The 13,830-nt window shown below is 31.9% G+C and overlaps 2 protein-coding genes across 2 annotated transcripts; one reads left to right on the top strand and one right to left on the bottom strand.

The window, feature by feature from the left end:
• Positions 1-7,590: 7,590 nt before the first annotated feature.
• Positions 7,591-9,866, top strand: LOC113375498 (tRNA pseudouridine synthase A-like). Its single transcript, XM_026615429.1, has 7 exons — positions 7,591-7,748; positions 7,809-8,041; positions 8,276-8,442; positions 8,514-8,784; positions 9,017-9,272; positions 9,377-9,638; positions 9,745-9,866. Exons 2-7 carry the CDS (start codon positions 7,848-7,850, stop codon positions 9,864-9,866), a joined length of 1,272 nt encoding a protein of 423 aa, XP_026471214.1. The 5' UTR covers positions 7,591-7,748; positions 7,809-7,847.
• Positions 9,867-10,221: 355 nt separating this feature from the next.
• Positions 10,222-11,659, bottom strand: LOC113377926 (UPF0160 protein MYG1, mitochondrial-like). Its single transcript, XM_026618387.1, is given in 4 exon segments — positions 10,222-10,392; positions 10,465-10,606; positions 10,609-11,033; positions 11,259-11,659. Coding segments are annotated over 4 exon segments (1,020 nt in total). The 5' UTR covers positions 11,549-11,659; the 3' UTR covers positions 10,222-10,229.
• Positions 11,660-13,830: the final 2,171 nt, after the last annotated feature.

The following is a 13,830-nucleotide window of genomic DNA, read 5'->3' on the forward strand; positions in this document are numbered from 1 at the left end:
TTTAAAATTGTGTTATATTTTCATAAATAAATATATTATGAAATATTGAAAATAAGCAAATAAGTTGAAACCGAGGATTGATTAATCAAAGTAATCAATTTCAAAAATTATTTCAACACAAATACCGAGCGGAGCAGGCTGGGGGCGGATAAAGAACTTGCAAAATGTACTAACTAATAGATGTGCGAAACTGTACACCAATAGATAGGGTTCTTATATATAGCAAAGGAACTGCCTTATGATTAGGCTTCTTGTCTTAATGTCTAGGCAATTTTGTAGAGAGCTGTATTATAAACAAATCTGTCTAACACATTTTTTGGATAGTTCTTATTGTTTCCGCGGAAAATGGGGAAGACCAGAAATTTGTATCTTTGACCTGGAATTTAAAAAAAAAACACAGAGGCCGCTTATAAAAAAATCTTTTATAATTGCCTCAAATGGCCTATTCAACATCTATACCAATTTTCAGCTCTATACAAATTACTAACTTACTGCTTTTTTTACTTTAATTTGACTGCTTCATTGGGAAGGACCTAGAAAACTAAAGTGAAATCTTTATCACAATTAGAGTCAAAATTATATATCTACCAATAGAAAGTTAGTCTCTAATATTTGACTTCACAGTAAAGTTTTTATAGAACGAACCATTTTACTGAAAAAAATAGTAAAATTAACATCAATCCAACTATAAGGCTAAACCAATTAAGTTATGGGTGCACTTGCTGAAAAAATATGTACCATGCACAGAGAGCACTTATAATTATTATAAATAATTTGTCAAAATATTTCATCATTCTATTAAGATGCAAATACATATATAATTTAAAACACGAAAGCACCGGCGTAACTGTGCAGCACAGTCTGTGCTTTTGTCCATCACTGACATTTTTATTCTAACGTCTGATTTTAATCCAACTACTTCGCTGGCAGACTATTTATGCCGCACTTTCGCAAAATGTGCAGGGTCTATAGAAAAACTCACACATGGGACCCACATCTCTTCATAAATAGAGAATAAATTAGCAGTCGTCAGTTGTTGAGGAGGCCAATTCTACCGAAAAAAATTTTGTTTTCGATATTTGAGTATTTGTGATTTTTTAAGTTGCAATAGGGCATTTGAAGCTGTTTCATCGAATGCATCTATTGCACTACCAATAGATAAATAAACATCACTTCCTCTAAATTTGGCAATAGGGCATTTAACGCTGTTGCATCCAATGCATCTATTGCCTACCCATAGGTAAATAAGCACTACCTCTAAAGGCATAAATGGCGCGTAGGAGCTGCATTCATGAACAAAAAGGAATATGTTGTCCGCAATCAACGTGCATTTGTATGATACTTAGGTGCATTTTCATATGGTTCTTATTAGGCTTGCACCGAATATTCAGTTACTATTCGGTATTCGGCATATTCGGCACCTTTTTTAATAATCAGCCGAATACCGAACAGTAGCTTACTATTTGGTCGAATACCGAATAGTTAAAATCTAAGGAGCCGCCGCCGATCAGCGACAGCATTGTTGGTGTTTTATCTTTTATGCGACATTGTTACATGTTTATAATATTTAATATGACTCATTCAATGACGCATGCGCTGTATCTATACAATAAAGTGGTTCATTATATTCAATCTAAGCATTTCCAAATAAAAAGAATATTATTAGTTTATTTCGCAAAATATACAAACCATATTTTTGATCATTTTCTATTTATTTCATTATGATTAGCATCCCTAATGTATAAGAAATCATATTGAGTTTATAAAAAAAATAATAAATGTTCATGAAAGAAATAATTGGAAATACATTTATATATAAGCGAAGAATGGCTTTTTTGATGATTTTAGCTTTTATTTCTTTATCACATGTGGTATTCAAGTATTCGTTATTCGGCCGAATAGTGTACAGAAGTAGCCGAATAGTGGTTGCAAGTCTAGGCATATAACTTGAATAAACATGTAGTGCGTTAGTAATATGACAATAATCTGCCAAATAGTTGCCGAATATTTGGTATTCGGATTCTGGGGCATGCCGAATATTCGGTATTCGGCATTTTGCTGAATATACTATTCGTTGCAAGCCTAGTTTTTATTAATTTTTTGTAAGTTAAAGTAACCGCTAAAAATGAATAAAACCGGATATTTGTGCGTCTGTAGTATGTTTGTATGTATATATGTTTGTTCGGATAAAAAATTTTGACTACGATTTCGAGAGCACGAACCAATCGACTTGAATGATTCCAACAAAATTGTTTCAAAGATTCAAACAAAAAATTTTAATAATTGCCAGTTAGGGATCCTTCAAGTATTACGTAAGCAGATTTATTACAATTATTTACCCCCTCCATCCCCCGTGTCAGCAAAAGTAAGCAAAGCTCTTACCCCCTACCACCATGCTTACGTAAACATTTTGCAATTAATGTAAAAAAAATAAAAATACTACCTATGACGTAATCATCATCCAGACTCCCCTGCCCCCCATGTCAACCCAAAATAAGCAAATCAACAACCCCCCGCCTCCCTATGGTGCTTACGTAATACTTGAACGGCTCCTTAGTAATCATAAAAAATCATTATTATTGAAATACAATTATATTATTCAAGTACAAATATATATTATTATTCAGAGTATTATTCAAATACAAATAGAATTATTGGTAGGCAGAAACACAGGTAGACAGGTAGACAGGTAGATCATATACAAGTCAAATTATTAGTGATTATTTACACATACCGGAAAGTTCATGCAAGTTGCATTAAGGAAAAGTGCCATTAGCACCTTTTACCTATAATATTTACTCCTAGTTTTTTTTGTAATTGTAATTTGCTCAAATTACTTTACGAGCCATGCGCCATGAGCGGATAATGGCTCGTCCCCATTGCACGAATCCGTAATGTGCGTAAACTAATTACACAAACTAAATTATTGCAAACGAAAGCAAACCTTTTTTTTTTTTTTTTTTTTTTTTTTTTTTTTTACAACTGTCCTGAAACGGACAACAAGTAAAATTTTTGACATGAAACTGAAGGCGTTGGCAAAATACAAATCATCTGACCATTGCCAGTGAATTGTCGAAGGTCTTATCTATTGTTGATTAATGCAGAAGAAATTTTCTTTTTAATCGGGCCCTGGTAGGGTTGTTCTGAAGTTTTCTCGCGAGCAAGTTTGGATGTTCAGCTAGGCGATTTCTATATTTGTGTGAGTAAGCGATTATTTCATCCTTAACTGTGCTAGTGCCTGTGTCTTTGTGTATTAACCAATTTGGAACATATTTTGGTGCTTTCAAAATTTCTTTTAATAACTTGTTTTGAAATCTTTGAATTATTAAGGCGTTTGAGTTGGAAGTTGATCCCCATAGCTGTATGCCGTATGTCCAAATTGGTTTAATGATGGCTTTATAGAGGTAAATTTTATTATGAGTGTCAAGTTTTGATTTTCGTCCAAGGAGCCAATGATATCTTCTTCTGGTTTCTTCTAGCTGCTTTCTCTTTTTCTTAATGTGTTCTTTCCAGGTTAGTCTCTTATCCAGGTGTAAACCTAGATATTTTACTGTGTCTGTTTGATCTATAATTTCGTCATTAAGTCTTACTGCAGGACAAGTCCCTTTGCAAAGAGTGAAAGTGATGTGTTTTGACTTGCTGCTGTTAACTTCTATTCTCCACAAGCTTAACCATTTTTGTATCACGTCAAGATGATCCTGCAGCATTTTTGATGTGATTGTGGGATCTTCATGTGTTGCCATTATGCCTGTGTCGTCTGCATATGTTGCTGTCAAAATGTCTTCTTTCTGTGGTAGGTCCGCAGTGTATATGAGGTATAATAGTGGTCCAATGACACTACCTTGAGGCACTCCCGATCTGACAGGATGTAATGAGGATGTTTCACCCCTTACACTAACAAAGAATGTTCTACCTTCTAGGTAAGACTTTATTATTAGGTATATATCAATCGGCAATGCATTTTTTATTTTGTAAAGTAGGCCGGGGTGCCACACCTTATCAAATGCCTGACTAATATCGAGGAAAACAGCTGAACAGTAGTTCTTGTTTTGGTAAGCCTTGTTTATATTGTCGACAATTCTATGAATTTGCTCTGGTGTGCCATGTTTTTCTAAAAATCCAAATTGATGCTCAGGGATAACGTTGCTATCATAAATAAATGGTTTTATTTTACTAATTAAGACCTTTTCGAATATTTTGGATAACGTTGGAAGTAAACTAATTGGTCTATAACTTTGGACTTCATTCGGATTTTTACCAGGCTTCGGAATAATTATGATTTTAGCTATTTTCCATTGATCGGGATATGATTTAAGTCTTATTATACCGTTAAACAGGATTGTTATGAAACGGTAGGCTTTGTAGGGAAGCTCTTTAAGTATATTAATATTAATGTTGTCTACGCCAGGTGCTTTTGCAGATTTTGCTCTTCGGATTTCATTTGTAATTTCTGGAACTTTGACAATGATGTTTGATGAAAAATTTAACTGAACTTCTTTCAAAGAATCAAAAATAAATTTTTCTTCTTGTTCCGAGGATTTTGAAGAATTTGGCGTAAAAACTTCCTTGAAGTAAGTCGAGAAATATTCTGCTTTTTCTAAATCACTGCGTGCCCAAGTGTTGTCCGGTTTTCTAATTGGAGGTATAGTAATGGCAGGACGTTTTAAGTTTTTTGTGGCTTTCCAAATCGAATGATCTGATATTGTTAAATGGGATAAAAAGTCTTGAAATTGGTCGTTTTTAAACGTTGTTATCTGTTGTTTAATCAATTTAGACATTCTGTTCAATTGCGTTTTGTCTTGTGGAGATCTGGTTAGCTGCCATCTTTTTCTTAGCCTCCTTTTCTCTGCAATTAGAGCTTTGGTGTCTATAGAGCAAGTGTGAATTTTCTTTTTAATTTGTGGTGGGGTACTTTTTCTAGCTGCGTCTATTACAATTGCACTAAATTTATCAACAGCATTTTTCAGGTCATGTTTGTTTTTCAATGGTATATTACAGTTAAGATTTTGCTCTATAATGTTTCGGAATAATTCCCAGTTTGTATACTTATTAGTTAAAAAATCATTTTTCTTGTCTTCTAAAATTTTTGTACTGTATGTGACTATTATCGGTGTGTGGTCAGAACTTAGATCAAGACAAGATTTAGCCTGAATGTGTTCATTTGCTATACCTTTCAAGACGCAGAAATCCAATAGATCAGGTAATTTGCGCAGATCACTCGGCCAGTATGTGGGCTCGCCAGTGGATAGGGTCGTTAGCCCGTGTTTCTGGACGGTTTTATAAAGTTCATTCCCCCTTGGATTTGCCAATCGAGATCCCCAAAAGGTATGCTTCGCATTAAAGTCTCCTCCCGCTATGAATTTTCTCTGAAGTGTTCCGAAAAAATTTTCAAATTGTTCACAGGTGATCTTGTGTTTTGGTGGACAGTAAATTGCAGATATTATTAATTTTTCAGTTTGTTGTTGAATTGTTATTGATGTGGCTTGTATAAAATGCTCATTGACAGATGTGTTTTGGTAATGTTTGATGTTTTTTCTTATTATTATAGCAGTTCCACCGTGAGCTGTTCCATCCGGATGATTAGTATTGTAAAAATTATAATTGTTTAATTTGAAATAGTTTAAGTTTGTAAAGTGGGTTTCTGAGATCAACATAATATCTATTTTGTATTCTATTAAAAATATTTCTAATTCTTGCCTATGTTGAGCAAGACCATTGGCATTCCAGATTCCAATTATTAATGAGTTACTATTCATTTTAATTTTGAAACGACGGTGGTTAGTAAATTTAGTATGATACTAAATTTGCCTACTAAATCTTTCATCATAGATTTTAGCTCATCAATGTCGGAATTAGCTTGTTGCTGGTTGCAGACATTTGGATCTGGCATAATTTGGTCTATTGGGTTTGTGGCTTGCGCGTACGATTTATTAGATTGAACATATGACGGTCTGTTTATAGTATTTTCTGTTGGATAATCTCTGGTGCGAATTGGGGGAAATCTTTGAGCAAATAATTGTTTGTATTCCTTACAACCTTTGTAGTTGGCTGGGTGGTTTTCATTACAAAGTACGCATTTGACGTTTTTGTTGATGCGATCTGTCCATTCGCATTTTTTACTGAGATGATCGCCAGCACATTTCACACATCTTGCGTCTCTGAAACAATACGATTTAGTGTGACCATAACGTTGACATTTTGTACACTGTACAATTTCTCTTGTTGGATTTTTGGGCTCAATTTTAACTCTAATTCTATTCAAAAATTCTATGTTGAAGATGTCTTTGTTGTTAGCGTTTTGTTCCAATTCTACCATAAACATATGCAGTGGAGCACGAGTAAATCTGTGCTTGATGTTGGCTATATACACAACTTTGTGTCCATGAGATTCAATTTCATTTTTGATGTCTTTTATGTCGGTGCTGAAGTGAATATTTCTAATGACTACTTTAAATGTTCGGTTGGTTTTGCTTTGAAAAGAGTGCATCTGTGTGTTTCTAATTTTTAAAAGGTTCAAAATTTTGTTATATAGCTGTGCAGAACTCAACTGTATTCTGACTTGATCTGTACCAACAATTTTGTTAGTATAGTTACCTTTGGCGTGTGTTTCTAGTAAAATTGACAAAGGTCTGATGTCTTTAACATCATGGACAAAAATTGGCGGTGGTTTTGATACTACTTCTTTCTCTGTTGGCTCTTGAACTTCATTTAAAATTTCAAAGGAATTGCTGGTTAATGTAGGGTTTAACCAATACTCTGCAGGTTTATTTGCTTTTTGTTTTTTGTACTTAACCTCGATCCATTCTTCAAAGCTCATGACTTTTGATCCTTGTTTGGAGGTCGATGGTTGTTGGTTGTGTGAAATCGACACAGGATGAACATTATCTAAACAAGATGAAGAATCGTTCAAAAGTGAGTTTTCTGATGGGGTCCGGGTCTGCTTAGTTGGATTTTCTATATGAATTTTCACGCTTTTCCGAGGCATCGGTTGTGGAATAGTTTGTTCAATATCCATATTTTCTTGACAATTAATCGAATTTCCGTTCAAATTATTTGATAAATTGAGACGTAATTTTTCTGTGGTTTGATCCGAACATGTTTGCAAATCTTCATGTAATATATTATTTGTTTTGGTAAGAGAAAGTTTGTTCATTGTGCCCCCATAAGGGTGGCACAAAAATGTGTAACGTCAACACACTAATTAGTATACAAGTTAAGTACACTATTATGAAATATCACTTTATCACTTATTTAATGTTTGTAAAAACTACATTAATTTCGTACTTTGATTATGGTTTACATACACAGTATAATAATTTGACGCGAGAGCATTCACTTTCACACGTACATGACGAAAGCAAACCTCCTCGCGCACGTTGCGAACAGGATTCGCCGTGCGCGTTCGTGCAATGGAGCGCACCCTATCATTCGGCGCTTGAACTAAGTAGTTGGGAATGTTTACTTATCTATGCTCCCACACTCCACAACGATGGGTTCGTTACATATACTCTTCTTTTATCTATGGTTCGTTATGTCAAACAGATTGATACCAATATCTATGCTTTTTATGTTCTTGGATTTTTAGGTTAACAGTAATGTTTTATATGAATGCGTGTTCGATGAGTGATTTAGTTTAATTTGTGTGGTTTTTTTTGGTAGTTTTACCTTTCTAATACTACATGATATTATAAATTCACTTAAGTCTAGGTCGATGAATTTTTTAAAGGCTTTTCGACAGCAAATGCTCGGTTAGAATATTTGAACTTAAGATCATATTTGTAGTAAGTCGTTGTGCAAATCATAATTAGTTTATTATAGTGAATTTGACGCATCGTTGGTGTTCAATCATGAATGAAGTGAATGTAGAGACTGCTGCAAAGGTGACAAAACCTAAATACGATGGTCGAATAAAAAAGAGACAATGGGAAGACGCTAATGAAAGTGATGAAAGTAAAAAGGCACGCACAGAACCTAGGGTTAAGCGAAGAAAAAGTATCATTCTTATGGGTTATTCTGGAATCAATTACTATGGAATGCAGAGGTAAGCTCATATTTTTATCTTCATTTTTTTTCATTCTATTTTTTTTTTCAGGTGCATATTTATTTGTTATATTGTACTAATAATTTAATAGATTTTAAAATTATCATTTGCTATAGAACAGTAGTAGGTGTTTTGAATGCAGTTGGTTGATTATATAACGATTCACTTCAATCAAAATTTATACTTTAAGTATTTTGAATACTTAATTTTATTAGTTAAACATTTTAATTTTAGAAATCCAGAAATGAAAACAATTGAAGAAGACTTACTTACTGCATTGTTAAAAGCAAAGTTAATTACTGATGAAGCTTTTGCTCAAGTACAGACAATACAATTTCAAAGAGCTGCACGAACAGATAAAGGAGTTTCTGCAGCTCGGCAAGTTGTGTCACTTAAATTACGTGAGTACTATTTTGCTTAACTTAATTATATTGATGTGAAACATTTGGTAGATTTTATTTTAAAATTTCAGCTGATGAAGCTGAGCCATCAGCCATTAATGAACATTTACCTGAGGACATAAGAGTATTTGCAGTAAAACGTGTTACTAAAGGCTTTAATTCAAAATCACAGTGTGATGCTCGAACGTACACTTATACACTTCCAACTGTTGCATTTGCAAATCATGACGAAGTTCATGATTCATCAAATTATAGGATTAATAATAATAAAATGGAACAAGTTAGAAAAATACTAAAGTATTATGAAGGATCAAAAAATTTTCATAATTTTACTTCCAGAAAGTATGTCACACAATTTTTTCTCTAAATATAAATTGTGTTTTCAAATATTTTTATTCTTATTCATATGGTTACAGTGAACAATTCAATGCTAATTGATAAAATATAAAATAATACTGGCATCAATCAACTATTCATAATTTATCTAATTAAAAGATTTTTTGTGTTTAAATTGGAAACTCGTGTTATATTTTAAATCATACATTTTGAATTTGAATGAAGATTTTACTTTCAGAGACTTCTATGATCCCTCATCGAGACGTTTCATTGTTTCTTGTACATGTTTGGAACCATTCATAAGTAGAAATATGGAATTTGCTGTTATAAGTATAAAAGGACAGAGTTTCATGCTGCATCAAATACGTAAAATGGTTGGATTAGCTTTAGCTATCATAAGAGGACACACAACAGAAGAAACTTTGGAAAAGGCTTGGACAGAGAGCAGACTAGATATACCTATGGCACCTGGTTTAGGTCTTGTTTTAGATAGAGTTAGTATTTGATGACCTTTCTACAATATATATATATATATATATATATATATATATATATATATATATATATATATATATAAACAAATAAACATCGATTTTAGGTGCATTATGATAAGTATAATACTAGATATGGTCTTGATGGTATTCATGAAATATTGACTTGGGAAAAAGAAGAAGAAGAAATAAAACAATTTACTCATAAATATATCTATGAAAAAATTATAGAAACAGAAGTAAATGAGAAATGTATCGTGAGCTGGTTGGAAACGCTACCTTTGCATTCTTATGATGTGAGAGATGAAGGGGCAGAACAATCTTTAAAAAATCTTAGGGATCTTAGAGAAAATTTAGCACTACAACTTAGTTTTTTTTATGAAAGAATTGAAATAAAATTTTATTTGCATTAGATTTTTGAAAAGCATTATTTAAATGAAATTACAGGTATTATGGTTAATGTACTTTTGAAAAGGTCATTTACAGGCTTTGTGTGAAAAATTATATATGATTAGGACAAGATATCTGAAAATTCAAGAACAGCTTTGGCTTTTAGACCATAATGCTATACTGAATCAGTCCCTCATTGGTATTTGAACAATTTATTAACCTCTTCTTAAAAATGTTGAGAAATACAGTTTCATTTGGTTAGTATTATTAAAAATATGCATTTGCTAGCAATCCATATTTTTAAATTCATAGTCTTTGTGACTGTGAAAGATATATATTTGTATATGCTTTAAAAATTAAAATATTCAGTTTTGTATGTTCTAGCGATGGACTACCAAAACCAAGATTTGATAGAAGAGTTGATATCTTCTTTTTGATTGAGTACTTTATTTTATCTTCACAGGCACAATCATTCACATGTTTGTTCTAAATTTTAGGAGTTTTGAAATAATATACACTATGTTTTAATTATTTTTTATTAGAAAAAAGTAATTGTGTTACAATAATTTTTTAGGAAGCCGCTAGACTTTCTAATGCCATTTTTAAAGCTCCTTCTCTAGTTTTATTTCCACCTATAAATCCACTAGCATGACAAAAGACAGTATCAGGGATTCCAGAAATTTCTTCCAATTTATCATTTCTAACTCCCCACCATTTTGGGTGAAGAGGTTTTCTAAGAATCAGATATAAAAATTTCTTTAAAAAAAATAATTTATAGTAAATATAGTAATAAAGTAACAATCACCTCAAAACAAAACTTTTTGGTTGCACAGGTACAGCCTGAACTCTCCAATTATCATTACTTTGAAATATTACATATTTTAAAACTCCTTCAATTTTTTGCTCTTTCTCTAAATCAAATAAATGATCTTTCCAAGGAATTGGCCCTTAAGTTCCATAATTTGTCCAGAGGGATCAATTTGAGATCTTTCAAGTAAACAATCTTCTACTAATTTGCGTGCGGGCCACCAGGAATTTGTGTAATACAAAATCCGATCTTCCAGTTCCTTTCCCGCATATGCCATAGCATTTTTAAATAATTCATCTTCAGGAATATTTTCCGTTGAGTTCCAGGTTGGGTTGAAATTAGCAACCCGATAGCTTAAGTTTGTAGATATTGTATAAAGTGGTTCTCCTGCATACATTGGAACTCCATTATCGATGCCATCAATTTCTTGAATAAAATTCTCATATACCTTAAGATATATTACTTTTAAAGCTTCTTCGGACAAACTGCCACCTGTGTTTTTTTTATAGATTGAATTTATTATTTCCTCTCCAAAATGCACATAAATTAATCCAGCAGAACTCAAACTGAAAATCGAATACAAATTGTAATTATAAATTGAAGAAATTCACTATAATAAAGTATGAATCGAGTTGAATTACAATACAGAATATATAGAATAATGTATAAAATTAAAATTATTTTCTAAACGAGAAATTAAAATTTTATAACATAAGTATGAGGATTTTCTCTCAATAACATTTGAGATGTAAATAGATAAAATTTAAGCCGAAAATACGTGAAAAACTAACCGCACAGTCCACTGTTGGCCAAATTCTGGTCGCAGCGAACTAAAAGTTTCTTTGAATTCGCGCTGGTGATGGTCGTATCTGTGAATAGTCTTATCATAAACACCACCTACATCTACTACAATATCACAGTCTTTAAGAAGCGATTCATCTCTTGTTCTAACAATTATACTATTAGAAAATTCTTTGAGTTGCAATAACATATAACAAGCTAAAACTTCGTCACAATGAAAAACTTGATTGTGAGTCCCTATTTTAAGAGGGGAGTTTTTAGAAAATTCTAGATTATGCATTGTAAAATTTAACGGTAGTGGTAAATTAAAGAAAACAACTTTACTACCAGCGCTGCGATACAAACTCCTAACCCCAATCTTGAAAGCGGCAAAACGTGCCAGGTTACCCAATCCTGGAATCATTTTGCCAAAGATAAATGATTTTCAGATTGTGAGCTATGATGGTCGATACGCATCAACATTTGGCTATTTGTAGGGTTAGGTTTGTGGTTTTTAATACACAACATCATGTTTTAACGTTATGTATTTTATCTATACACAATATCATGTTTTAACAACATCTTATTTTATTGCATGCATATATACATATACACAAATATATATTTATTTATATATCAAATGCTAACATGAAAAATTCAAATTGCTCTGTTCGTTTGCAAACCCTTGTGTACTGCCATCATAGACCTTATATTACATGGACTGCTAGTCTGCATACATTTCACAGGTAAAAAATGTCAAAAGATGTTCACTGTTGCGAAGGTAATGCATACATAGATAAAAGAAGAGTATAAAAGAAGAGTAAAAAGAGTAAATGTGCCGCCGAGAAACGTAAAGATAGATTAAATAAATGCATACGAACACGAGCGTGGCCGAGAATAGTTGAATGCTCTCGATCCCTTAAACATCAAATGAAAGTCCGTGTGTTTGGAATTGTTGAGAAAATATTATATAGTATAAACAATTTATGTTGAACTAATGAATATAATGAACTATTTATTTATTTATTAAAGTTTGTGTTTATTGTTTATTGATTGTTTGTGATTATTTTAATGTGTTTAAGGAAAATTAGAAAAAATAAAAAAATATTTTATATGTATATTTATATATACAGTTGGCTATTTATAATAGGTGTTATATTGTTGTTTGAAAAGCACAATTTTCGTGTGAAAGTTGTAAAGAATTTTATGTTCTTCATGGTGCATTCAAATTGTTAAGTACATTTTTGTAACAAAGTTGATAGTGCTGGATAAATTACTGAAAATGACTTGATCTAGAAAAATATGCAGGTCCCAAGTCATTCAACTTTTGGAGTTATCATATGAATTTTTGTACATTGAATTTGAGAAATTTCGAATTATACTTTCTATATACAAACAAATTCAACATTTCATCTATGAAAGATATCCACAATTTTTCATATCGATTAATGTCGAATTTTCTGGTTCTCCTACAATCCTCGCAAAGCACTCATTTATTTAATCTATCTTGACGTTTTTCGGCGGCATATTTACCCTCGCAACAGAGAACAACTTTTGACATATTTTACCTGAAAAATGTATGAGGACTAGCAGTCCATGTAATATAAGGTCTATGACTGTCATTCATTTATGAAACTTGCTCAATTGCTCAATTCAATGTTCTATGCCTGAAACGTCAAACTCACTGGATTGTCTGTCAAAGTCGAAAGCCTTGATTTCTGATGTGAATTAAAAATTTTGGTTTCTCTGTGTACTTAATTATTTATTATGCACTAATACTGAGGAATATTTTCAAAGATCATTTGTTTGCCTTATTTGAGATTATTTTAATCAACTAATAAGTTATTTTGCAATATCAATTGCTTGTATGCAGTGACAATATCACAAAAATTCAGTTTTAAAAAAAATTGACATGTGGTTCGAAGGAAAGATTTTAGAACAAAATTTATCTGAAAACGTTCCATGCTTATTGAGCGCACAAAAGCGTAAGAACTGGGAAGATGGACTAGTGAATTATTTATAGTATATTTAATATAGCATCTGGACTAGGAATTTCAATTAAAGGACAACGAAAATGTATGCTTTAAAAATGTATGTAAAAATACAACATAAATGAATTAAATCAATAAATACATACGAATACAATCTAAAGACATACGAAAAGCAATTTTAATTAAAATGAAATGGTAATTGACATTATCATGTTATAAGTTCTTTTTTTTTAGTAAAATTATAAACAGCGACATGTCTCAAGAGTATATGCAATCATTATACAAGTACCTCACAAACAATTACTCTATTGATCATAGTAATATTATTAAACAGCATACAAAACAGCTGGATATTGGAGATTTAAGTTTTCCCATTCAGATGAAATCATGGCACACTTTTCTTATAGAAGACATTTGCAGAGAACGCTTAAAAACAATTGAGAAAGATCCTCAACAATTTGTATCTGATTTAATTTCTGAAAGTGAAAAATGGCCTATTCCTATTCAAACCGTTACATTGACTTCTGATCATTGTTTTCTTAGGTTCAAAAGAGAATGTGGTTTCAAAGTAACATTGAAAAAAGTTTTTGAA

Source organism: Ctenocephalides felis, unplaced genomic scaffold, assembly GCF_003426905.1.
Source record: "Ctenocephalides felis isolate EL2017-DRISC unplaced genomic scaffold, ASM342690v1 CF-g0.4_SCAFFOLD_01886, whole genome shotgun sequence".
NCBI classification, from domain to species: domain Eukaryota; kingdom Metazoa; phylum Arthropoda; class Insecta; order Siphonaptera; family Pulicidae; genus Ctenocephalides; species Ctenocephalides felis.

Coding starts and splice junctions, on each gene's coding strand:
- LOC113375498 (XM_026615429.1), top strand. CDS start 7,848: ATGAATGAAGTGAATGTAGAGACTGCTGCAAAGGTGACAAAACCTAAA. Junction 8,443..8,513: donor AGTTGTGTCACTTAAATTAC/GTGAGTACTATT, acceptor TTAAAATTTCAG/CTGATGAAGCTGAGCCATCA. Junction 8,785..9,016: donor CATAATTTTACTTCCAGAAA/GTATGTCACACA, acceptor TTTTACTTTCAG/AGACTTCTATGATCCCTCAT.